The sequence below is a fragment of the Oryctolagus cuniculus genome, chromosome 5, assembly GCF_051225735.1.
Source record: "Oryctolagus cuniculus isolate XC-2025 breed Fujian yellow rabbit chromosome 5, ASM5122573v1, whole genome shotgun sequence".
NCBI lineage: Eukaryota > Metazoa > Chordata > Mammalia > Lagomorpha > Leporidae > Oryctolagus > Oryctolagus cuniculus.
The window spans coordinates 70,537,714-70,565,430 of NC_142871.1; the positions used below are offsets into that span (position 1 = coordinate 70,537,714).

Genomic DNA, 27,717 nt, shown 5'->3' on the forward strand with positions numbered 1-27,717 from the left:
ACCGGCAGGCAGGACTAACTGGAGAACTAAGCAACTACCCTGCCATGCCTCACAGGTACAGCAGTTGGTGGTGGTGGTGGGGACTGCTGCTGAGGAAGACGGCCTTTACCGGGTTCTTCAGCTACTCTCTTTGACACTGTTTCTCCCACGTACTCATCCAACACGGTAGGGCGGAAGACGAGGCAGAGTGAAGTATTTGCGAGGAAAGACGCACAAGGTAGCACGCCAGGAGGACAGCACGCCACAGCACTCTGCGTGCCTCCTCTCCCGCGCTCCCGGGCGGCAGGCGGGGCGGGCGGCGGCGGCGGCGGCGCGCGCGCGCGGCGGGGCGGGGGCCGCAGAGAGACGACGTGCCGACGTTGGCGCCGCTGCGGGCGGGTGACGTGGATGCCGGCGCCCGCTGCGCCCCGCCCCGTCCCTCCTGGCCCCGGCGGCGGGTCTGTCTGTGGGCCCGGCAGTCCCGCGGTGTTCGCGCTCAGGGTCCCTGGCCTGGGAGCGACCCCAGCAGCACTACGGCGGTGCGGATGAGAGCGGGGACGTGCAGCTGTCCGCTGACATCTCGGGTCCTGCCCTCCCTTCCCCACTGGTCGTGGGAAGTAAAAATAAAACCGAAAGGGTGGGAGTCGCGGAGGCAGGAGCGGACCAAGGGATGCGGTGCGCTTGAGCGGGCCGAGAGGTGAGGAGGTCGCGGTGGAGGCGAGGGGGCTCCGCGGCCGAGCGCAGCGGGAGGAGGCGGGTGCTGCGGGATCGGCTGCGCGGACCGGGAGAGCGGGGCGATCCTCCTTGTGTCTCGGGCAAGTGCCCCGAGCTGTCACTCCTCTCGGGGTCCCGGGACGAGGATGAGGTCTCGGCCAGTCGTGCCTTCCTCCGGGAGTTTGTTGGTGGGGGTGGGGCCGAAACTGAGCCTGAGTCTCTTAGTGCCCAGGTGTTAGGCCACGGCATGGCCGCATGGGTTGATTTTTCTGTTCGTGCGTAATTTGTTTTATTTTTCCTCTTTCAAAACCGTGGTGACTCGTTTTCGGAAAGTTGAGTGCTTGTAGTTTTTTCCCTCCACACTGGAAAGCAAATACACTGGGTAGAGAGTTGACTACGGTAGACTGTGGGTGAATTCAGCCATCGGGGGTCTAGAACGGCATTTTGAACTAAGTGAATGTGTGTAAGTGGGCAGGTTTAAATAGGTTGATTATCATATATTAACGTATTCATGTATTGCAATGTATTCATGTAGTTGCTTCCCACATGTGCAATTCAAACAAGTAGTCATATTTTCTTACTTGTTTTTGAATAGCCTGTATCACCAAGTGTCGTGTTTCATGGATTGAAATAATTTTTCTGGTTTTCAACGTGTTCTCAAAAGTTAAGAACTCAGCCTTTGGAACGTGCTCCAGACCATGTTGTGTCTTATTTTCAGTGATGGTTACAATACTACTGTTGCATGCATGAGAAAAGTGATTCTTAGAGATGCCAGTTAAGTGCAGCTAAATAGTCTTATTTATCTGTGAATTGATTTTTCATGGCGATGCTTTCTTGATCTCTGCTGAACAGTTTTCTTTTGTCTTTCACGTTTTCCTGTGTGTCATGCACTGGCCCAGGAGATGAGGATATAGATATATGTCTGTGTGTTCATGGAACTTTCTGTAGTCCAGCGGCACTCTTTTAAGAGAGAATCACTGCTAGGGTTCCCTTTTATGCTATGCATCTGTAGTTGACCAAAGCAAGTCTTTTTTTTTTTTTTTTTCTAACCAGAGTTTGTTAATGTCTGTGTTTATATGTAACTAACATTGAAGTAGGAACAGATCATGTTATTTGAACAGCATGAGTTGATACTGTCTTTGATCAAAAGGAGAGTGTACTCATAAATGCTGCAGTTGCCAGTTAAGAGTTGGATGTACGTTTCTTTATGCAAAGTTGTTTTAACTATAAAGTTCGCAGTTGGAAATTCCAGTCCTTACTTCGATTGATTTCACTATGTATTAATGATTTGTAATTCCTAGGAGTTCTATACACACAGTATATTCATGAGGAACATGTATGGTACTTGCTGCCTGAAGTAAATTTATTACCTGGTAATACCTTCTTTGAGAGGTAGTTGTCATAAGCCCTTTCAGTACAAAACTGGCCTTACTGTAATGTGGCATAGTTTTCAAGTTTGAGAAGAGGCTTACCTGAAGATGAAAATTCAACAATCAAAGACATTATGGAAAGTGAAAAAATATACATAATTACTCAACAGGAGAGGTATTTATTATGTAATTAGCAACTGTCAGAAGGTGGGCTTTTTGTGTCTGTTTCCTCCATTATTCTATAAAGTTATTAGAACTAGAGATTATATTTCTTTTATCTTTTACCTCACATGATACCTAACATAGTAGACAGGCCCTGTGTAAATGTTCATTCAACATATGCCATCTCATTTAAGTTCTCCATTTTACATGTAGGTTAGCATGAATATGAGAAATTTGCTGTTCAGTTTTGCTATCATGTCTTAACAAGTAGTTGTGTTTCTGGTACTGTTAATGGAGTTTAATTCGTATTTGAGCACTGTTTAATTAGATTTTTCAGTCTAAAAGGAGTATTATAAATCATTTTGTAATCCCTTTTCATTTTATTGACTAACAAAGTTGATACCCAGAGAAGTTAGCTCATTTTTCTACCATCAAACAGAAGGTGGCATCTAAACTCAGTTCTTTTTATTTTTATTTTGTTTTCTACAGTGCCATTCTGCCTGTCCTCATTGTTATTTTGGGACCTTTGTAAATTTCCGTCTGTCTTCTAATCTTGGTAAAGTTTAGCTAGTCTTCCTTCATTTTTGTGATTCACTTTTCCAAGAGACATCTTATCAAAAGTTTGTATGGACATGAAAAATTAGGCTAGACTTTGAGTAGTTGCATAATTAAAAATTATGGTAATAAATTTATAGTAAATACCAGATATTCTCAGGATATGTTTTAATAAGATAACTGATGATTGATGAGTATTTATTTATTTATTTATTTATTTTTTATCTTTTATTTAATGAATATAAATTTCCAAAGTACGACTCATGGGTTACAATGGCTTTCCCCCCCATACCGTCCCTCCCACCCACAACCCTCCCCTTTCCCACTCCCTCTCCCCTTCCATTCACATCAAGATTCATTTTCGATTATCTTAATTGAGTATTTATTTTTAAAGAAGAGAAGTTCATGTCTAGTTATTTCATGACTAAACCAAAGCTTACCCAACTACCAAATCAGAATTTCTGGGGATTTTGTCTGTAAGTGTGTACTTTCAAGACACTCTCCAGTAATTCCAGTGCAGTCAAATCATGTTGTTGGAGAACTTATACTTTATTATTATTTTTTTTGACTGGCAGAGTGGACAGTGAGAGAGAGAGACAGAGAGAAAGGTCTTCCTTTGCCATTGGTTCACTCCACAATGGCCGCTGCAGCTGGCGCACTGCGCTGATCCGAAGGCAGGAGCCAGGTGCTTATCCTGGTCTCCCATGAGGGTGAAGGGCCCAAGGGCTTGGGCCATCCTCCACTGCCTTCACCGGCCACAGCAGAGAGCTGGCCTGGAAGAGGAGCAACCGGGACAGAATCCGGCGCCCCCACCAGGACTAGAACCCAGGGTGCCAGTGCCGCAGGCGGAGGATTAGCCTGTTGAGCCGTGGCGCCGGCCGAGAACTTATACTTTAAATGTATGAAATCAGGAGTCTTTTCATTTTGGGTTACATCTGTTCTACCTCTTAACTTCAAAAGAGAAGAGTAATTTACCTCAGGATGATGGGGTAGTCAGGCAAGCAGCCATTAATGTTTTCCAGCAATTTCAAAAACTTGCCAGGTTGTTGTGAACTAGGTGAATGGCTAGGAATTTACTCAGTTGTAGGTCAATAATAAACATGACCTATAAATTTGAGAAAGGAAAACTGATGCTGTTCCAAAAGAGGAAATCTTACTTATTGGTGAGACAGCTTATCATTTTAGAAATATCCATTTACTTTCTTGAAAGTAAATAAAATGTCCACCAGGCTAATAAGATACAATAATTTTAAAAATGCTAAATTCTCCCCTAAGCATAAATAGAAATAAGTCACTTTATTTTGATTTAAGTAACTTAACCACAGGATTCTACATAAGTGATTTTTAAGAAGAAATAAATATCAGGGTGCTATTCAGTTTACAAAAACTATTTCAGTACATCTTTTCCAGTGTGCATGCATTTTCTCAGATGAGACCTGCTTTAGAGTAGTGCCTTTAGCACCTGGGAGGCTCAGTAAACATTCTTTCTGAGCATTCTTATGTAGTGAAGGAAGCTTCACAGATATTTTAGCAATTTCTTTACTTTGGGGATTGGAGTGGTAGGGAAACCCTAAACAGTCACTTCTGAACAGATTTATGGTTAAATGCTCTGAATACACATCATTCAGCAAATATATATAGAATTCCTTGGCATAGGCCAGTCACAACACAGAGTACCTGGGAAAAGCAAGACATACAACACTACTTCTGCACTCTTAAATATTATAGTGAATGTACTGGCTTTGTGAGATGGTTTAGTATATTGATTTGAGGCAAGGCATTGTCACTTCAGTGAATTTGGCCATCGTCTTGGGAAAAAGTGAGTTATTAGGAAATTTGAAGAGGGCCTAACTTAAATTCAACTTTTCAGAGCTGTTGTGTTTACACATATTTATTGAAAACAGAGTACTGAAAGAACATTGCTGAAATGCCAAATCCAGTGGATATTTTACCATATTTCTTAATAATGTTTTGGGACTACGGATCTCACCTTTTATTATAGGTTCTTGCCCACATTGAGATAAGAATCCAAAGCAGAGGCTTAAGTAAGGTGCAGTGAGAGATTTGCCTGTGAGGAGAGAACATGGAAGGCCAGAGAAGAATCAGCAAGAGCCAGAAATCCAAAGTGCAAAAGTCTTGTGTGTAATAATCCCTTTTAACGGGTAGAAAGTGGTGCCCTAATAGAATATACAAATGGGATGGAGTTTGGGCAGGGTTTGGTTTGCATGAGGCGTTCTCAGAGTAGTGGAGTTTTCATCATGGCGTCTTCTTGCTAGTGTAGGAGAAGCATGGGAAAGTGAGCATAATAGATTGATCCTTAAGGGGTGGAGTTAGAACGCAGGCTGGAGGCAGAAATTGTGTAAAAAATGTTTCAGCTCAACTATTTCTACCTGATCTTCCTGCATATTTCCTCCATATTAGTAACATTTGACATGATTGACTACCACTTCTTTCTTAAAACATTCTCTCCCCTTAGTTATAGAAACACTACAATTCAGCTTGTTTTTTTTTTTTTTTATTTTTTTCTGGCCTCTTTAGCCTCTAGCTGTTCAAAATTATCTTTGAAGACTTTTTCTCCTGTTTATTCCTTAAAAGCTTATGTTTTTGGAGCTGGCGTTGTGGCATAGTGGGTAAAGCAGTCACCTGAAGTGCCAACATACTATTTGGTCATCAGTTCGAGTCCCAGCTGTTTCACTTCTGATCCAACTCTGCTATAACCTGGGAAAGCAGTAGAAAATGTCCTAAGTACCTGCCTTCAGATTGGCCTAGCTCCAGCCATTGCGGCCATTTTGGGAGTCAACCAATGGATGGAAGACTTCTCTTTCTCCTCCCCCCAACCCATAACTCTGCTTTTCAAATAAATAAGTAAATCTTAAAAAACACACACAAAAAAACTTAGTTTTTCTACCTTCTGCTGTTTTTTCTAACTCTACACGTGAATTCAAGGTGAATCTATTCTTCAGATATTACTGATGATTCTCATATTTATATCCTGAATTGAGACTTCTTTCCTTCATTCAACATCTGATATACAACCTTTACTTCACAGTTTTTAGTTGAATGTTGTACAGCCATCTCAAACTCAGTGTGTTTGTGATTGAATTTATTGTATTTCCTCTCTCTCTCTTTTACACCTATTCAAAACAAAACAAACCTCTTTGCCTTAACTCTGTGAACTATTCCATTGGTGTTATCTGTAAGTATGTAGGTCAGCTTTCCCATTTCTTCTGCAGCAAATACAGATAGTAAGTCAGGTAGACGTCTCTTAGTCTCTTGGATGCATCTACGTTATATCATTGTCATTACTTTAGTTTAGGAACCTATTTTCTCTTCATATTTTATTTGGATTACTTTAGTAATTTTATAGCCGCTTTCTGCTTTTGGCTTTGCTTTCCTGTGGTCCCTTCCCTTCACTGCAGTCATCATAATAGTTATTAAAGTCACGTCAGAATGTCTTAGAAAAATATTTAGGGATTAAATAATTTCCAAACTTAACCTGGCTCCTACCAATCTCTGGTGCTCCTTCTCTGGTCATGTCATTCCTTGACTGCTACAGTCATTGCATTTCCTAGATTAAGGCATGTTGTCACCATTTATCTGGCACATTTTACCCTCTGCTAGATGAACTCTTCATCCTTGAAGTCTTAATTTAAGAAGACGTTATGACTTTCTGGCTAGGCTAGATTTACCTGCTGTAAGTTTCAGACAACGTTTTTAGTACGGTTTTTTATAGGAGTCTTTCTATTTTGTGTTGAGTTAGCTTGTTTAATTGGCTTCTCTTCCCCTTGAGACAATAAGATTCACAAGGGGAGGCACTAGAATGAGTTTGTTCATCATTATGTACCTCACAGAGTGTCTAGCATGTAGAATAATTGATAAAAGTAAAAGATATATTATTGAAAACTGATGGTACACTCATCTGCAATGATTTGGTTCGTGTGCCTACTCCTGTCCTAGGGTTTCCAGTAACTAATGACTTTTACCCTCACCTTTTCTTTTGTGCTTTGAGATTTAGAAATTTTTACCTACATGTTAAATATTTGGTAACTTACTTTTTAAATGTTCATTTCCATCTATTCGAAAGACATAGTTATGTAGAGATCTTACCTCCACTTTTTATCTCCATAACAGTCAAGGCTGGTCCAGGCTAAAGCTAAGAGCCCAGAACTCTATCTATGTGTCAGGGACCCACGTACTTGAGCCATCATCTATCTACCCCACCGCTGCCTTAACAGGGAGCTAAATTAGAAGTTGAGGTGCTGGGACTTGAACCAGTACTCTAAAAAGGGATGCGTGCCTCCCAAGTGTGACTTAACCTGCTGTGATACCACAGTTGCCCTAAATATTAATTTTAAAATTAAGTTTCTACAAGTGTAATTTTGAATTCTTTGGAAGAATGGCATCAGAATAAATTACTTGTTGAGTTTTGGGAAGTGTATGAAAACTTTTCTTTTGTATTTAAGATAATAGTTTATAAAATACCTTCTCTCTTAAGACTGAAATAAATGAATGAATTTCTGGGAAAAATATTTTTGTGATCTTGAAATAAAGATGATATTAATAATAAAAAAAATACAGAATCCAAGCCTGTAAATACTGTCCCCCTTTGTGACATCCATTTCCTTCTTTTGTCCTTCCTGCCGTTGAATCATCTGTGCATTATAAAATATTTATTGAGAAGCTTCTAGTTCTAGACAATGTTTTAGGTGGTATGAGCTCATGTTCTAATGGAAGAAACTGACAACAAATACAGAAATCTTGTTATGTAGTAAGAGCTATGAAGGAAATTGGGTTGGGGCAAGAGAATGAGCCAGGAAGGGGTGTTATTTCAGATAGGGTGGTTGGAAAAGCTTCTTTGATCAGGAGGCATTTGAGTAGAGAACCTGAAGGAATTGAAGGAACTATCAGTGTAGCATCTGGGGGAACAGGAGGTCTATATGGTATGCTTATGACAGGAGCCCAATGTGGGTGAACCAGAATGGGCGGAGAGAGCTATAGAAGATCAGATTGAAACATGGAAAGCTAAGTTTCTTAAGGCCCTTGAAGTTTACTCACATATGAGAAACTGTTACAGGGTGTTGAGTAGATAAAGGCTACAATGTTGTTTAGATTTTTAAAATAAGTTATTGTTTGTATATGGAAACTAGATGTTTGGAATTAAGTTTAATATGGAGACTAGAAAGGGGAAGCTCTAAAGAAAGCACAACATTATGCTCTCAAATACAACACTGCTGATACCACATTTGCAGGGTTTTTTTTTTTTTTTTCCTGACAAATGCCAGACACCAGCTATATGATCTGTTATTCAGTTTAATTCTTCACCTTTTACTATTTTTAAGGTTTTATTTAGTTATTTGGAAAGCAGTGAGGGAGGGAGAAAGAGAGAGATCTTCTGTCTGCTGGTTCAGTCCTCAAATGCCTGCAACAGCTTGGGTTAGGCTGGGCTGAAGCCAGGAAACTAGAACCTCAATCTGAGTCTCTCACATGGGTGGCAGAGGCCCAAGTATTTGAGCCACCACCTGCTGCCTCCTAATGTGCAGAGTAACAGGAAACTCGATCAGAATGGAGCCAGGGTCAAACCAAGGGACTCCCAAATGTCTCCTCCACAGTTTACTTTTTATTTTTTTGATTTGTTTATTCATTTTGAAAGAGTTACAGAGAGAGTGAAGGAGAAACGAAAGAGAGGAATCTTGCATCTCCTGGCTCAATACCCAGATGGCCATAATGGAAGCCAGGAGTCACTGCCCCACCTTTTAATTCTAACATTGGAATTAGTGTCACAATTGTTCATTTATTTTGCCATTCAAGCTTTAAAAAAGTTGGTATCTATTTCAAAAATCTGGAGACTGTTTTGGATGACTACTATTAGGCTTAAGACGACAGGATTGTCAGTAGAGTGAAGGAAGATGGATTTTTTGAAATGTTCAGAGTTACCAAATAAAATAAAGGATATGCAATTTAATTTGAATTTTAGATAAGTAACAAATATTTTTAGTATAAATGTATTTCATACAAGTATATCTCAGATATATGGAACATATTTATAGTGGAGGATTATTTGTTGGTTACCTGAAATTCAAATTTAACTCTGCATCCTATATTTGTGTTTCTTAAACTTTGCAGCTAGAATCAGTCTGAAAGTATGAATACAAAGCTAGGTAATATTAGAGTTTGTTTCTCTTGAAAATGTTATTTGAACTGTGTAGTTACCCATAGCTCTGATAATGAATAGTGGAGAGGTATTGCAAGAAAGTGGTGTTGCTGTATTTAGGAGTATGAACTGAGATTACAGAAATCAAGGACAAATTAAAGAACAGATATGTAAGACCTGGGATGCTGACCTTTCAAGAAACAAGTTTAGTAAAATTTTTAGGTTAATTTATCAATCTGTTCAGTATGAGGTTGTTAAATGAAGAAAATAAATGTATTTACTAAATCTACTTCCTTCTTCAATGTGAGGGAGAATGGAGAATGGACTCTGGATGAGAAATGTCAGAGTCTGTTGCATAAAATGGAATTGAAGCATATTATGGGTGGGAATAGTAAAAGAATATCCAGATAATCCATGTTCATATGCTCAATCTCTCATAAGCCTGAGTATTTTCAGATAGTGTTTTCAGAACTTGCACATACAGAAGTTTGATGCTTTCATAACCATTACTTTGTTATTAGCCTCTGTATTAACTTAAACTTGATTATGAAATATTTCAAAAATATGGAAAATTTCATAAAATAATGTGACAATCTCTGTTGTAGTCTCTGCACAAGTATAGCAGGTATTAATTTTTGCCTTATTTCTGTCAGCTTTCTCTGTTAAAAATATGGCTAAATTTCTTTTTATTTTGTCACTTCCCTCCCTCCCTCAGTCTACCGTGAGGCTAGTATATATGATTCTCAAGTATGTTTGTACATATCTCTTCTTTTATGAAAACATTTATTTATTTATTTGAAAGGCAGAGGGATGCAGAGAGTAGAGATGGGGAACGATTCCATCCTCTGGTTCACTCCCCAGAAGTCCCCAGCATCCAGGGCTGGACTAGGCCAAAGCCAGGAGCCCATCTCCCTTGTTAATAGGAGGGACCCAAGAACTTCGGCCATCCTCTGCTGCTTTCCAAGGTGCATTAGCAGGAAGCTGGATCCAAACTAATATCCAAACCATAGCATTCTTCTTCCAGAGGTCTATGGCTTAGGGAAGACTGAGAATTTTGCCTTTCAAACATAGTCTGTACCAGGCCCTTTTCCAACAGATCTGTGTTGGAGAGTTAAAATATGTGCTGCCTACAATGTAGCTGATGTCCAGGTTTTCTTGAGAGTGATTTGTATGGTTAGTTGTTCTTTGTGGGTTAGACTTTCTGACTGTTATTGTCTTTACCTGGTTCTGAAATACTCTTCTAACCACTTATTTCCCAAGGACATTTGCTTTGTTAAAAGTAAAATTAATACCGTAGAGGGTTTTCAGTAATATAAAGACTATTTGATTTATTGTTATGACCCTATCTAGGAATTTCCCCCTGTATTTAATGGGAAATCTGGAGTTAATATAAGGAAGTAATTAATTGGAAATATACGCGAATTAGAGCCCCAAATAAACTTTATTCTTTTTAACAAGCTATTATAGATTGGGTATTATGTGAAGAGTGTGTAAATATGTATTCATCTGTTCTGTGCTCTCTGTTTTCCATACTCCAAATGTGTTTTCTAATTCAGTTAGTAACTGTCCAAAAAATGCTATTTCTTAAGAATGAGTTGTTAGGTCATAATTAGGAATACTTAAAATTACCTTTCAAAAATAAGCACAACGTATTGGTACCAGAATGTCCTACACAGCTGTTTTTCCTCCAGACTTGGAACATACCACAGTTTTTGCAGATGGACTCCAGGTGAAAAAGTTGGCTTTTCTTTAATGGCCACACTGTGTATTTTTTTTTTTTTTTTAATATTTTTCAGAAGTCAGAGAGACAGAGGCAGAGCAGACTGAGAAAAACAGAGAACTTCCATTCCCTGATTCTTGTTCACTCTTCACATGCCCACAACACCTGGGGCTGGGCCAGGATGAAACAAGGAGACAGAAACTCAATCCAGGTCTCCTTTGTGGGTGGCAGGGATCCAATTGCTTGAGCTGTCACCTGCTGCCTACCAGGATATACTAGAAGGAGCAGGAACTGGAATTTTGGTACTCCCATGTGAGATGTTGGCATCCGAAGTGGGTGTGTTTGTTTTGTTTTGTTTTTAGATTTACTTATTTGAAAGACAAAGAGGAACACAAAAAGAGCATGAGAGAGATGTCTTACATTGCTGGTCCCCAAAATCTGCAACAGCCTGGGCTGTACCAGGCTGAAGCCAGGAGCCAGGACTCATTCCTGGTCTACCACATGGGTAAGTACTTGGGCCATCTTCCACTGATTTCCCAGGCACCTCAGCAAGGAGCTGGATTGAAAGTGGAGCAGCTGGGGCCAGCGCTGTGGCGCAGTGGGAAAAGCCCTGGCCTGAAGCGCCAACATCCCATATGGGCACCGGTTCTAGTCCCAGCTGCTCTTCTTCCGGTCCGTCTCTCTGCCATGGCCTGGGATAGCAGTAGAAGATGGCCCAAGTCCTTGGGCCCCTGTACCTACGTGGGAGACCTAGAAGAAGCTCCTGGCTCCTGGCTTTGGATCGTCGCAGCTCTGGCCGTTGCAGCCATCTGGGGAGTGAACCAGCAAATGGAAGACCTCTCTTTCTGTCTCTACCTCTCTCTGTAACTCTGTCTTTCAAATAAATAAAATAAATCTTTAAAAAAAAAAAAAAAAAGAAAGTGGAACAGCTGAGACTAAACTATCGACTCACAGGATGCTGATGTCTCAGGTGATGGCTTAACCTGTTATTCCATAATGGAGACACCAGTGTTTTGTATTAAGAAAGGGAGCAAGTGTTAAGCACTGGAATTGTACAGTACAACAAGATGCTCACAGTTTGAGATAATTTGGGTGAAGCTATAGGAGCATTAGATTCTTGTTCATACTTCACTCTGGAGCAGGTATCAATATGTGAAAAGATACTAGGTAGCTGGCGCCACGGCTCACTAGGCTAATCCTCTGCCTAGCGGCGCCGGCACACCGGGTTCTAGTCCCGGTCGGGGCGCCGGATTCTGTCCAGGTTGCCCCTCTTCCAGGCCAGCCCTCTGCTGTGGCCAGGGAGTGCAGTGGAGGATGGCCCAGGTGCTTGGGCCCTGCACCCCATGGGAGACCAGGAAAAGCACCTGGCTCCTGGCTCCTGCCATCGGATCAGCGCGGTGCGCTGGCCGCAGCACGCCGGCCGCAGCAGCCATTGGAGGGTGAACCAACGGCAAAGGAAGACCTTTCTCTCTGTCTCTCTCTCTCTCACTGTCCACTCTGCCTGTCAAAAAATAAAAAAAATAAAATAAAAAAAAAAGATACTAGGAATATTCATATTATTATGTCTTTCTGTGTATTTCTTTTGTCTGTATTTGATAGATTCAAATGAGTTAAATGTGCCTATTATGTGACTCCATTTGGTGCCAATAAGGTACAATATAAGTATTGAATAAAAGACTAAAAATTTTTTGGAGTTATGAAATACCACCCCGTTTTGAAATGGCATTATAAAGGATTGTGATGTGTCTGTTAAGACTGATGTTTCCCGGTGTTTGATCTTGATAGTGTTAACTGTATTACAACTCCAATTTTTAAAAAGGTAAAATAAGGCCGGCGCCGTGGCTCTCTAGGCTAATCCTCCGCCTTGCGGCGCTGGCACACCTGGTTCTAGTCCTGGTCGGGGCACCGGATTCTGTCCCGGTTGCTGTGGCCCGGGAGTGCAGTGGAGGATGGCCCAAGTGCTTGGGCCCTGCACCCCATGGGAGACCAGGAGAAGCACCTGGCTCCTGCCATCAGATCAGCGCGGTGCGCTGGCCGCAGCGCGACAGCCGTGGCGGCCATTGGAGGGTGAACCAACGGCAAAGGCAGACCTTTCTCTCTGTCTCTCTCTCTCAGTGTCCACTCTGCCTGTCAAAAAAAAAAAAAAAAAAAAAAAAAAAGAAAAGAAAGGTAAAATAAAATATAAATATTCCAGCTTTTTTATCTTTTTAAAAAGATTTATTTATTAATTAATTATTTGAAAGAGCAACAGAGAAAAAGGAAGAGATAGAGATCTTTCATTTTCTGGTTCACTCCCCAAATGGCCAGAACAGCCAGGAGCCAGGAGCGCTCTCTCCATTTCTCACATGGGTGGTAGGTGCCCCAGTACTTAGGCTATCTTCTGCCTTCTCTGGCACACTATCAGGAAGCTGGATTAGAAGCACAGGTTCCAAGGCTGAAACTGGCACTCTTGTATGGGATGCTGGCTTTGCAAGCAGAAATTTAACCCGTTATTCCACAGCACTGGTCTTTCAGATTATTTTTTCAAGACGTAGCTTGTAGACACAATATTTTATTTTTTTAAAATGTTATTCATTTAAAAGGCAAAGCAACAGAAAGAGAGAGAGAGATTGATTGATTGATTCTCCATTTGCTGGTTCACTTCCCATATGACTGCAAGAGCTAGGGCTAGACCAAACTGAATCCAGGAGCTGGAAACTCCATCTAGGTCTCCCACATGAGTGGCAGGGACCCAGCCAGTCGCTTGAGCTCCCAGGGTCCATTAGCAGATGGCTGCAAGGCACTTGAATATGGCATACAGGCTTCCCATGTGGCAGCTTAACCTGCTGTACCACAATGCCTGCCCCTCAAATTTTATTTTCAGTACTGAAATCTTAAATTCTAATTTTACTCTATTTATAGCCTACCATTTCAGTGTTTTTTAATCCTTTACCTTCACTGCATTACTTTGAGTTTAAAGTTCACAAACATAGGTTTGGCATACAAAGAATAAATCTTAGAATTTTCTTTGTGGCTTTCAGACTAGTGTATCATCATTCTAGCTCTCTGATTATTGGTTAATATCATTTCATAAAGAGAACTATCCTGTTATAGTCTACACAACCATAGTTTGGAGAATTAGGTCAGTTTCTCAAGACTTTTCCTGTCTCTCTGTACAAACTTCTAAAATGAAGATTTGTAAGATAACCACAGGTGAGTGTATTTGGGCTACAAAATTAGACTTCTTCAGTTCTTTAGAAATTATATTTATTCTGAGGCATTAGTTATTATTGAATGAATTTTCATTTGTACATTTGCCATATTAAAAGTGGGATAAAAATTATAGTATAGTTGCTATATAGGCCAATTTATCTTAATGTACACTCTATAAATCAGAAATTTTAACCATGAATATTCTTATGACTTATCTCTAAAACTTTCTAGTTGAACATATTTTCTTCTCATCTGACTTTAAATCTAGCACTGAATCACTCTTACCATTTTACACTTCATTGCCATCCTATTGCCCCTGTGTTATGGAACCTTAACCCTGAATCCAACTTTATTCTGGTACCAGATTGTTGCCACTCTAATTTATGGTTTCCAGTATGAGCTGAGAATTCATTGCTACTTAAAAACCCTTTTATGGTTTGTTCACCAGTTTCCTCTCTTACTATTGGTAACAAAGTTAAAATTTGCCTCTGTATTTAAAAATGCCATCTTTTTGAACAATCTCAACTTACCTCAAAGAAAATTGGAGTCATTCTGGCTAAACTGCTTTCACCCTATTTTTCTCTCCCCAATCACCCACTGCTTAACCAAGTTACAAACATACCGGAACTTCTACTCATCTTTCCCTCCTTGTGCTCTTTTCCACTAAAGCTTAATTTCTGGACCTTCATATGTGTTTGTCCCCATCTTTTGTTATATTCTCTGAGTATTCCATCTTTTTTCTGCTTTTCTGCTATACTCTCCTGATTATAGAAATGTGCTCAACTCTATCCTATGCATAAACTCTTAACTCCATATATTTCAATATATCCTGCTTTTTCTCTTTTTCTTCTCAGCCAGGTTCCTTGGAAAAAGAGCATTCACGATTTTTTTTCCTTTGCTTTCATCCTTCCACCCACCAAAATTTGTTCCATTATTCTTTTTTTTAAAATATTTATTTATTTATTTGAAAGAGTTACACAGAGAGAGGAGAGGCAGAGAGAGAGAGAGGTCCTCCATTCGATGGTTCACTCCCCAGTTAGCTGCAACGGCCAGAGCTGCGCTGATCCGCAGCCAGGAGCTTCCTCCAGGTCTCCCACGTAGGTGCAGGGGCCCAAGGACTTGGGCCATCTTCCACTGCTCTTCCAGGCCATGACAGAGAGCTGGATCGGAAGTGGAGCAACCGGGCCTCGAACTTGCACCCATATGGGACTCCGGTGCCTCAGGCAAGGGCGCTAACCCACTGCACCATAGTGCCAGCCCCTGTTCCATTATTCTTTCAAAATTCCTTGTGCAATAGTCATTTTAGGACCTGAGAGTGATCAAATACAGTGGGCTCTGTTACATAGTATCCTGAAAATTGCCTTTTCTTGTGTGATGTCACTCTTTCTATAGGACACTTCCGTTGCTTCTCTTTCTTTAAGACTTTGTTCTTGGCTTCTACTGTCTACTCTTGTGAGATTTTTAGGGGTGGGGTTACATGAGTGGATTTCAGGGTATTCGTGCAGCCTTTGAAATGGAATACAAAATGTTGTCTCTGTTTATGTATGCCTGTTTTCTTTGCAAGGCAGTGGATGGGTTTATATAACTTGGACTTTTGGAGTTTGTGTCCATCCATGGTTTTAACTTGAGTGAAGTGGTAGCCATAAATGCTTTATTTCCATCTCTACCTCTGAAAGGAAACCCAAAACTGGGGCCAATAATCAAAACTTTATAAAACAATTAATCATTTCCCCTTTTTCTGAATGCCCTCTAAATTTGTAAGTTCCACTCTTCATAAACTAAAAATTTGAGTCCTGCATATTACATCTCCTAAATATGTGTATCTTTCAAATTCACCCTCTGCTAGTTTTCCCTTATTTCATTCTGTCTATAATTTTCCTATAGCAACTTTTTCTTTTTAACATCTCAGATTATCAAATTGAAAAGTGCTTAATTTGAGATGTGTTGTCAGGACTCTGCTTAAATTTCAAATTTTATTTCATGATTGAAATGATATGAATTACTTCATGGTATGACTTCATTACCAGGTCCTATGATTAGAATGCTTTTAGGGATTGAATGCGATGGTTATCTTAGGATTTGCTAGATATATGAATTAGCATGTAAATTAATGAATTCTTCCTGCCCCTTTTCAGTAAAAGGAGATTAATGCTGTTACTGTGAGATATGTCAAGATGAGGGAAGTAGTGTTTCCAGGAACCTCTTTGATTTGTAAGACCAACCGTGCCTGAGGCAGGATATTCCATTTATTGTAGGTCCCTCGTTCTGATTGTGTATTTTCAGAGCGCTAACTTGTGTGGTAATAGGTAAGTTCTGAGACAGAATATGTTCAGTTTAGTAGCAGGACCTTTCTTTAAAGACTTCTGACTTCAGTTGTTATGAATAGAATGCATCTTTGTAGCCTCTCAGTGTGGCTTAGGCATCCATAATTCCCTAAGACATCCATTACATGTCTTGGTTCTCTATGGGTGATACTAACTACATACAGTCATTGGAAGAATTGAAAAAAAAGTCACTCAGCTCTCATGCAGCAATATTTAATTGTCTCATAGACCCCAGTTGAGAAAGGTTGGTAGGAGCCATACTGTGCATCTAAACTCAGGTCATTGATTTCTTAACAGATTGATTTATTTGTTGACTGCTATTGAGACAAAATTAAATTATGATTTAAGAATAAAAGAAAGGGTGGACATTTGGTCCAGTGCTGGTTTCGATGCACACCTCCTGTGTCAGAGTGCTTGATTTTGATACCTAGCTCTGGCCCCTCTCCACTGTCGTCATTTGGGGAGTGAATCAGGTGATTGAAGATTCTCGTTCTCTCTCTCTCTCTCTCTGTTTCTCTCTCTCTCTACCTCTCCCTCTCTGTAACTCTACCTTTCAAGTAAATAAATGTTAAAAACAAAAAGTTCAACAAAATAGGATTTAAAGTAATAGTAAAATAAAACAGACGACAGTTTTGAAAACGTAACTTTTAGAAATAAAAATATGCCCGTTAAACTTAAAAACAATGGATGAGTTAAGCAATAGGTTAGACACAGATAAAGAGAAAAATGGTGCCCTAGAAGAGAGATCCAAAAAAATAACTCTGTATGTTGTCACAAATACAGTACAGATTAAGCAGGACAAATAGAAACAAGTCCAAATGTATTTTAAATTAAATTTCCCACCCAAAAGACATCAAATTGCTAAACAGCAAAACAAAACAACAGTACTACATCAGAAATAGGACAGGGAAAGGTTCAGAATTAAAGGATAGAATAAAATCTTTCTGCAAATAATAAACAAAAATAACTGTTGGCTATATTCAGTATATCAAATAAAATAGACTTCAAAACAAAAGGTATTAGGGATTTAAAAACAAACTTCTCTGCATATTAATGAAGAATATAGCTCTGAAGTTCTGAATTTGCAAGCACTGATAAAATAGTCTCAAAATATACTAAAACAATTAGACTGCCAGGGCAAAGTGGTAAGTCTAACATCAAAGTAAAAGTTCAGAGACCTCAGGGGCATGCATTTAGATTAGCAGATAAGACACTCACATCCCACATTCGGAATATGTGGGTTCGATACCCAACTCTGGCTCGACTCCAGATTCCTGTTAACGTGGACCCTGAGAGGCAGAAGTGATGGTCATATGAGAGACCTACATTAAGTCCTTAGCTCGTGGCTTTGGCCCAGCCTACTCTCAGTCACTGTGGGCACCTGGGGAGTGAACCAGAAAATGAGAGCTCGCTCTCGCTCTCTGCCACTTCAGTATGTAAAGAAACAAACAAAAAACCCTTTTATTCATGGATGGGCATTTGATAGAACAGTTAGGCTGCCAGTTGGGACACCTATCAAAGTGCCTGGACTCATATCCTTGCTGTGCTACTGAGTCCAACTTCCTGCTGGACTATTTACATAGAGGTTAGTTGTATAGGTCTCAGAATTTTGTTGTTGTTGTTTGTTTTTGTCAGTGAATCAGGAGAGATACTTTTTTGTTTTAAAGATGTATTTATTTGAAAGAGTTAGGGAGAGAGAGAGAGAAAGATTAATCTGTTGGTTCACTCCCCCAAAAGTCCACAATGGTCAGGGTGGAACTAGGCTGAAGCCAGGAGCCTCTTCCAAGTCTCCCCCATGGATGCAGGAGCCCAAGGACCTGGGCCATCTTCCACAGCTTTCCCAGGCACATTAGCAAGAACCTGGAGCAGAAGTGGAGCAGCCAGAACTCAAGCTGGTGCTTATATGAGATTCCAGCATTGCATGCGGCAGCTTAGCCAGTATGCCACAATGCTGGCCCCAGGTCTCAGAATGTTAACAAGCCTGTACACCAGGTCTCTTGACTTCTCTCTTTCCCTGGGAATTTTCTTCTTTTTCAGCTGCTTTAATTCTTTTCTCTGCTGTTCTTTAGGACCTTGTTACTATTATCTCCTTTTCTCCATTTTTTTTCCTTTAATTTATTTAGCCAAAATACTAAAAATGCTCCAATGCTGTTCTATTTGTTAGGGGATATCATTGAAATAATGGTCTTTGGGGCTGACATTGTCACATAGCAGGTATAGTCATTGCTGCAACACTGGCATCCCATGTTCTGCGCCATTTCCAATCCAGCTCCCTGCTAATGGCCTGGGAAGAGCAGCAAGGATGGCCCAAGTGCTAGAGCCCATGCCACCCATGTGAGAGACCCAAAAGAAGCTCATGGTTTCTGGCTGTAGCCTGGCCCAGCTTCCGTCCTTCTAGCCATCTGGGGAGTGAACCAGCAAATGGAAGATTTCTTCTGTCTCTCCCTCTTCTGTCTCTGTAACTCTTTCAAATAAATAATTTTTTAAATGGTCTTTCTATCACAAGCTTAATTTTTGTTGATAAAAACTGTTATTAAATAAGTAAGAAAATGTGAAATATTAATTCGTGATGTGCTTTAACAATGACTGTTTTTATATTGGGTGTTCAGGAAAGGTGCTATCTCAGGAGGTTCTCTTTTTGACCAAGATCTTTTTAAGTCAAAAAGCCAGATGAATCAGAATCAAGGGAGAAGAGTATTCCAAATAGAGGGAACCACAGGACAATTGTGTGATTAGAGATCTGTGAGCATCAAACAAAACTGAAGAAACTTCATTTCTTGATAGTATTAACAGTGATAACAGCATATGAGGCCTGTACCTGGGAATCTGTAGAACTCATTTTGAGGGGATATTCTAATAGACCCCAGTAACAAGTGTGTTTTTGTTTATTCCTTTTTTCCTTTCTCCAGCCATAGCCAATGTGTTATATCAGGAGAGCTTTCAGCATTGGTAGGGATTGCTTTTTTTGACTACTTGGTTTTTCTTTTTTTTCTTGCATAGGTCAATATGTTAAGTTTAATTACTTCTCCCTTTTCTGAACAGATAAATATCATCTTGTTTTGTTTCCATTTCAGGTTTCTCATTGTGGATCACTGATTGAATAATAGATGGCCTTACCTCGTCTCACAGGAGCCTTGCGCTCCTTTTCAAATGTCACCAAGCAAGATAATTATAATGAAGAAGTGGCTGACTTAAAGGTAGAATTTTTAGATGGAAACCATTAGCAATATAGAGTGGGAAAATATTTGAAATTTCTCTATTCTGTGTGCTTAAAATGGAAGTTTATTCTTGTTTGGTGTGTATGCTGATGTGTATACTGATATTTCCTCTTGGAGTACCTTTATTAAGCAACTATAACTAATGTCAAAGGAAATTAAGAAAAAGATAAATGTTCTGTTAATGTTTTTCTGTTGTTAAGGACCCTGCCACAGTTAACTTTGTTATTTAATTTAGTAATTTAACCTCTGAACCACATATGTTTTTAAATCCTCATGGATTTAATCCTAAACATGGAAACTGCAGATACTAATCTCTTGAACACAGTAGTTGATCTCTTAAGTGTATATGGTGGGAGAGACATTAAGGCTTGAAAAACTGTTGTTCTTAAAGTTACTGTATGACTAGAAATTCAGCAGTTAATTTTATTAAGAAACAAACATCTCCATGGACTGCAGACACTGTTTTTATGTTTATCGTAATGACTCATCCTGCTTTAATAGTAATCATGATGTAGACAGGTATTCACACATGAGTCAGTTTTATAAGAAGTAATATTATTATGCTTCTTGTAAATATAGTTAAATTCCACCAGAGCAAAATAACTATTACTTTGGGGTATCACTTTTTTTTATTGCTGAAGGAAATACTGCAATCTCTTTTCTACCTAGATTCATTTTCTGAACCACAAATCAGGTATATGGTTTGACAAAGAATTCCTTAAGTCTTATAAAGGAATAAAATAAATATATAGTTACAGATTTAATTATTATTATTATAGAAAACATATGAGATAGAGACTTGTAGGAAATTCTTAATATGTAATTATAAATAAAATATTTAGAGGAGATACTCTTAAGAATGTCCTTGACTTGTGGTGTATTAGTTTGCAAAAAATAACATAAAATACCACAAATTGGATGCTTAAACAACAGAAATTTGTTTTCTCAGAGTTCTGGAGCTAGAAGTCCAAGTTCAAAGTCTTGACAGGTTTGACAACTTCTGAGGCTACTTCTCTCCTTGTTTTACAGATGGCAGCCTTCTTGCTATGTCCTTACATAGTCTTTCCTCTATATAAGTACATCTCTTGGTATGTCCAAAATTTTGTCATGTGAAGACACCAATTAGGATTAAAACCCACACCCAATCAGCTTATTTTAACTCAGTCACTCCCTCTGAAGGCCCTATCTCAAATGCAGTCACATTCTGAGATACTGGGGCTTAGAGTTTCAATATATGAATTATTTTTAAAGATTTATTTATTTGAAATGCAGAGTCAGTGTGAGAGTGAGAGAGAATGAGAAAAAGAGATAACTTCCAAATGTGGTTCATTCTCCAAATGAGCATAAAAGCCAGAATTAGGCCAGGCCCAAGGCCAGCAGCTTGGAACTTCTAGGTCTCCCACATGGGTGGCAGTTGTCCAGATACCTGGGCCATCTTCTGCTGCTTTCCCAGGTGCATTAGCAGGGAGCTGGATAGGAAGCAGTGCATCCGGAAGCAAAGCAGCTGGGACTCTGATACGAGACACTGATGTTGAGGGTGACAGCTTAACTGGCTGTACCACAGTGCCAGATCAAGGATGGTTGGCCTTTCACCAGAAAAGGATAAATGTTTTAGAAACTTAGCCATACTGTTTTGAACTTTGACTTGAAGCTTAATGAACTATATGAAGAAACAAACACCGTATAGTTTATAAAGACATTGGCCCTATGCTGCCTTTAAAAAAACTAACCAAACAACATTCACTTAATTTCTGACTCTTACTTGACTCTGTTGTAGAATAATAACATCATTTCCTAGTAAGTTGAAATTTTACTGCTAGAAGTCCTCAGGCAGTTTTAACAATTAATAGCTTCACTTAAAGATTGATTATAAGGGGAAGATTTGTAGCAGTCTTTAGATAGTTTTTTCTCTATTGATACAGAATTTTATTAGACACGAAACAGTTTCATCTTCTTTACATTGGAAAGTTAAATTTTTCACAGCAATTAATATAGAAAACATTTTGTATAATTAATTAATGTTGTTGACTTCTCCCCCCTCCCAGAGATTATATTTGTTTGCTTGAAAGGGTGGAGAACAGGAGTGGGGGGAGGTAGATAGACTTTCCTGTCTCTGGTTCACTCCCCAAATGGCTGCAACAGCTATGGCTGGTCCAGGCTAAAGCCAGGAGCCCAGAGCTCTATCTGGGTGTTTGGGTCCCTCCCACATGGGTGGCAGAGGCCCAGGTATTTTAGCCATCATTTGCTTTCCCAGATACCTTAGCAGGGAGCTGGATCAGAAACTGACCAGATGGGACTCCAGCTTGTACTCTGATATGGGATGCTGGCATTGTAGGTGACAGCTTAGCTTGGTGCACCGCAACCCTGACTGCAATGTTACTGTCTTAAACTTGTATTATTTCCTGTTCTCAACCTCCTCAGGGTTCTTTGTATGTTATTCAGTGTGTAAGGAGTACATGCTTATTTCATGTCAATTCATTTATTCCTATAGGCTTATTTTTTGAAGACTTATTGACTTATTTCCTTATTTGAAAGACAGAATGACAGAGAGGGGGAGTGGAAGAGGGAGAGAGCACTGGCGAGAGCAAGAGAGAGAGAGAAGAGACTGAGAGATGTATCTTTCCCAGTTCACTCTCCCAGTAGCCACAACTGCTAAGGCTGGGCAAGGCTGAAGCCAGGATCCAGGAACTCCATCTGAGCCTCCACATGGCTGGCAGGGTTCAGATACTTGAGCCATCACCTGCTGCCTCCCTGGGCACATTAGCAGGAAGCAACATCAGAAGTGAAACAGCCAGGACTCAGGATTTGAACTGGTACTCTGATATGGGATACTGGTGTCACAAGCTGAACCTGCTACATCATAATGCAGGTGCCTTGCGTAGACCCTCAAAAACTTTTTTCTGAGGAAGGAAAATGGTATATACTTATATAGTTAACTACATATTAATATAACTTTTTATCTTGGAAAATGCGCAATATAAACAAATAGAAAACTAGGTTGAACCTTTGGTACCCAGGGCTGCATTATAACAATTTAATTCATTTTGTAACCAGTATCATTTCATATTTACCTTTGTCTAGGCCTCTCCCCACCTAAAATGCCCAAATCTGCCTCTCTGAGATTGACTATCCCCATTCTAAATTAGAAAACTGGGACAGAAAAGTAATGAAGAATTCTGCAATATCAGCAGTACTTACTAAGAGTAAAATTATAGTTTCTATTTGACCTACTACTTTTTCATTTGGTTTGAAGGCTTCATAATTTTTATCCGTGGATCAAAACCAGTGGCATGCAGTTTTTATTGTTTTCTGTGGTTAGTTCCTGAGAGTGAATGTATTTTCTTAATAGTGTCAAGAAAAGAGTATGTGCAGAAAAAAAATCTCACAAATGCTTAACCTGTTCTAGGATCATATTTATGAGAGAGTGCTGACTTGAAATATTGAATGTTTCATGAGAATCTGATTTTCTTTAAATCCCTTTCATCAAAAAACATAACACAAAGCTCTTATTTATCTAGACTGTTATCTAAACTGTGTTCAAAATAAGCAGTTAGAAAATGAAAAGATGTGGGATGTGTACATTTCTTACTCTCTTACAGATGTTGAACTTTTCACTATGCTTTATGAAAATGATTTTATAATGAATATATAATAATTGAAATGTAAAAATGGTTTTATTAAACATAAATGAGATTCTATGAAGTTACTTTTAAATAAGTTCCTTCTGAAGGCATCAGTTTGGATGTGAATAGTTAGAAGTTTGAATATTTGTGGGTAGTGTCAAGTCGTATTATGTATTGCAAAATATATGTGGCCCCTGATGGTTGAGAAAAACTTTAACCATTACTTGTGTATATTATGCTGTGTCTTTCAGGTGAAGAGAGCCAAACTTCATGAACAGGTTTTAGATTGGGGCCTGACGTGGAAGAAGATAGTAAAATTTTTGAATGAAAGACTGGAGAAGAGTAAAATGCAAAGTATAAATGAAGACTTAAAAGATATTTTGCATGCTGCTAAACAAATAGGTATAGTTTTTTTTAAGAACTATTAAGATTCAAAAATAAATTTCTTTTAAGCTATATACTATATAGTGAAAAGCTAAAATTTCTAGGTAACTGTTCAAATTATGAAATTCAGTCTTAAGTACAAAGGAGTTTAGTATGGACTAGATTTGGAGATGGGAGGCAGAAGTAAATTAGCAATTATAATATAATCAAGCACAAGAAATTAGTAGGAATTTAGGGTTTGAAAACCACTACCTTGATTGAAATAAGTATAAGGTAAATTAAAAGTTTAATGTAGCTGTTAAGGAAACTCAAAAGCCATGTAGCTCACTCTCTTTATTATAAATGTCCATCTAGCACATAGAGAGTGGCAGCACTTAAGGTACAATTTCACTGTTTCAGTTCCCATCTCACACTAACATTCTCATCAATTGATTATATTTGAAGGAAATTATAACTTGAAATAGTAAATTGGTATATTTAGCACAGTTTGCTTTCCCAAGGTCAAAACCAGTGAAACAAAATGACTCTGATAAAACACCTGAGCTTGTACATTAATTTCATCAAATTATTCCAAACTCTTATAAGAAAAAGCCGTAGTTAACCCTGCTGTAATTCTATATTTTTCAAATTCAGTCCATCTCATATTCTGGCCCTCTGAGATCTGGATTTGTCTCTGACTTCACATCAATCCTTGCTTTCATCAGCTTTGCTTCAGACACTTGTTTTTCTCTCACTTGGGTGAGTTTTTTGGGATCTTTGCATATTCCCTTTGTTGGGAATATTCTTCTGTCCTCATCTTAGTGAAGGTAGATCCTTTTGTGTCATTCTGAATTCAACTAACAAATTATTTAATGAGGCATTCACTGACTGTCTAACCTCAACTTGTCACTCAATCACTCTTCAGCTTATAACCCTCCGTAACATTTTCTCCTTAACATATTTAATTATCTGATATTTTGCTTGCTTGTTTATTGCCACTGGGATGTGAGTTTCATGAAGATAGGATCTTACTGTTTCTTGTTTGAAAACTCTGTCCTCAGTGCTTGGAATAGTGCTTTGCATATTTTAGATTCTAAATAAACATACATTTGATAAAGTGAAGGTTTTCTCAGATCTGTTCTTGGTAGTGGGGAAAATTAGACCTGTACCTTGCCAAAGCTGATTCACAGTTTTCTTTCTTACATAAGCTTTTGATGAGTGTTTCTGTTTTATCTCATAGACTTGAAGATTCCTTGTATATAATCATCAGATCTTTAAACTTATCTTCAAATATTTTGAGTTTTTGATATATCATTTACCTATCATTGGTCATCTAGCATAATATTGAAAATCACTGTTTTAAGTTGTAAAAGTACAGAATAAGTGTTATAAATGTTTTTGCAATTAGATGATCTTCAGAAGTTCAGAAGCTTTAGTAAAAAGATTCATTTTGCTTAAGCCTAAGAGAAACCTGGCACACTTTGATGAGCTTTGTGATAGTGTTTAGCACAAAATCATACTTTATATTTTAGGAAAATAAAAGCAATGAAGTTCTTTGGAAAATAGTAGGAAAAATTGCAAAATCTGCAGTGGGCCTAGATCACTGACTTGATTTTAATCCTTTTTGTTTTCAATATATCACTTGTAAAACATTGGAGTTAATCTGACTTGAGTACTTTACAAAAACTTCTGAATATTTTTCCTGTTCTTTTATCCCATTATAAAAATGCCTCAGAGTACTTAACACAGTAATGAAATATTGGACTTATTTAGTACTGGGACCAAATTATTTCTTTATATAAATGATATATAAATTAAGATGTTTTTAAAAAGAAAAATGTAATCCTTTAGACCACTTCTCAAATATCTATGTAACAAGTAAAAAAATATCATTTTTTAAATGTATGTTTATCTTCAAATACTTCAGAAAGATGCAGAGAAAGGCTTCAGCTGGGCCAGGCTGAAGCCAGGAGCCTGGACCTCCACCTGCATTTCTCACAGGCCCAAGCCAGTGAGCTATCATCTGCTGCCTCCCCAGTGCATTAGCAGAAAGCTGGATTGGAAACAGAGTAGCTGGGACTTGAACCAACTCTCTGATATTCCATGTAGGCATCCCAAGTGGCAACTTAACCTGCTATGCCACAGTGCATACCAGAAACATTATTTTAAGTATAATTCATTAAATGTAAGCCTAGGAGTCTTGCCCATTGTTGAAATATCTGATTTGTACTTAGGGAATCATCAATTAATGATGTATTTTAATGATATTTTGAGTTGTAATATCTCAATAATATTTCCAAGACAGGTAAAATCTTAGTGCTGGATTTAGGCTTATGATGTGTTATACCTACTTTTTAATGCTGCACTTAAATTGAATAATTGTTAGCTTCAGTGAAACTCATAGTTAGAATAGTAGTCAGCTGCCCTTTCTGAAAGAAAATGTTGCTGATAATGGAAATGAAATTAAAACTGGGAGCTTTGAAAAGATGTCTCATTGGAAAAATGATTGTGATCTCTCTGTTTTTGTGATTTTTTGATTAATTTTCATTTTTTAAAAAAAGATGTATTTATTTGAAACTCAGAGTTAGGAAGAGTCAGAGAGACCTTCCAATCACTGGTTCACTCCCCAGGTGGCCACAATGGCTGGGGCTGGGCCAGGCTGAAGCCAGGAGCCAGGAGCTTCTTCCAGGTCTCCTTTGTGGGTTGCACAAATCCCAGGTGCATGGACTATCTTCCACTGCTTTTCCCAGGCGATTTTCAGGGAGCTGGATCATAAGTGGAGGAGCCAGGACATGAAGTAGCACCCATATGGTATGGTGGCAGCTTTACCCAGTATGCCACAGTGCTGGCACCTGATTAATTTTCATTTTATTTCAAATGAGAGAGAGAGAGAGAATCTTCCATCCACTAGTTTACTCCCCGAGTCAGGCTGAAGCCAAGAGCCTGAACTCCCATCTCGGTCTGCCTCGTGGGTGGCAGGGACACAGGTACTTGAGCCATCATCTTCTGCCTCCCAGGGTGTACATGAGGAGGGAGCAGAATTGGAAGAAGATAAGCAAGAACTTAAACTAGACACTGATAAGGGGTGTGGGCATCCCAAGAAGTGCCTTAACCACCACACCAAATGCATGTATTATGATTTATCTTTTTAACACAGATAATTTTGTTTTCATTTTATTAATCATGTAGAACAAGAAAAAGAATCAGTATGTTTCATTTGAATATAGAACAGTAGTATGAGGTACTTGTTTAAGACCATATATATTGATTAGTCACAGTAACACATATTTTGTGCTAGTGAAACATCAGGGAACATCCTTCTTTAATCCGTTTTTTTTTTTGTGTGTGAAGAACAGAACCTATGAAAGTTGAGTGACTCCTATGTTTGGTATGTGGTAAAGGTAGTCCTACATCCAGATTCTGAAAAGAAACAGTGTAGAAATTCTAGGTTCTTGCCTTTGTTTTTCTAGTAATCAGAAGTTTTGTCCTGTTAAATCTAATTTTCAGCTATTAAATTTTCTCCCTCGACATCTTCATCTTGTTTCAAGCTTTTGCCATCCTTTTTCTGCACTACTGAAATAATCTATTGCCTTCCTTTCTAATTTCTGCCCTGTCACTAGACTGTGTTGGTAAAACACAAGCTCATTTTTATTCCCAGCTTACTCTTTTGACATTTAGAATGACACATAAGAAAAGCTGCTTTAAGAACTGACATATTTTACTTTTTCATCTTTTTTCTGTTGTTTCATATGCAACCTTTGCTCCAACAAATGCAGTGTTTAGTACTTTAATTTAATAAACGTATGTACTATTTCTCTCTCTCTTGCCTATGTGTTAAAATAACTTTCCTTACTGTGTTCAGCTTGTAAAATGCTTTTCATCTCTGAATAAATGGGTTAGGTTTCTCTCTCTTAATGTTCTCTGTGATTCCTTTCTGATCTTAGTATTCTGTATTCCATTAGACTGTCGCCTATTCCATACTTTTTTAGCGTTCTTTTCTCACTGTTTGATAAGTGTTTACTTTTTTCTTCCCAGTGATAGCCTGTGAATGCCTTGATGATACAGAGATCACAGTATCTTTGTATTCTTGTGCCCAGTATGTTGCAAAGGACACCGTAGCTGTTCAATGACAAATGAAGTATTGAAAAATCAGTGAAGTGTCTTCTATTATCTTTAATATTTCTAGTCTTGGTGATGTTTTATCAGTGGCAGCTTTTCCGTTTTTTGTTATTTTTAGAAATTGATTCCAATCACCACTGTTTACACATGACATGTTCCCATACCTTTTTACAGTTTGATTCTCCCTTCAAGAATTCTCTAATAATAAAACTTGTTTTAGGGAGAAA

At 38.8% G+C, this 27,717-nt stretch overlaps 1 protein-coding gene across 1 annotated transcript in view; it reads left to right on the forward strand.

Annotated features, from left to right (window-relative positions):
• Nucleotides 1-339: 339 nt before the first annotated feature.
• Nucleotides 340-27,717, forward strand: part of ASCC3 (activating signal cointegrator 1 complex subunit 3) — a 362,528-nt gene continuing 335,150 nt past the window's right edge. Inside the window, exons 1-3 of the mRNA XM_002714874.6 lie at nt 340-676; nt 19,242-19,364; nt 23,260-23,410. Coding sequence (XP_002714920.3) covers nt 19,275-19,364; nt 23,260-23,410 — 241 coding nt within the window. The 5' untranslated portion in view covers nt 340-676; nt 19,242-19,274. The remainder of the gene's footprint in view (nt 677-19,241; nt 19,365-23,259; nt 23,411-27,717) is intronic.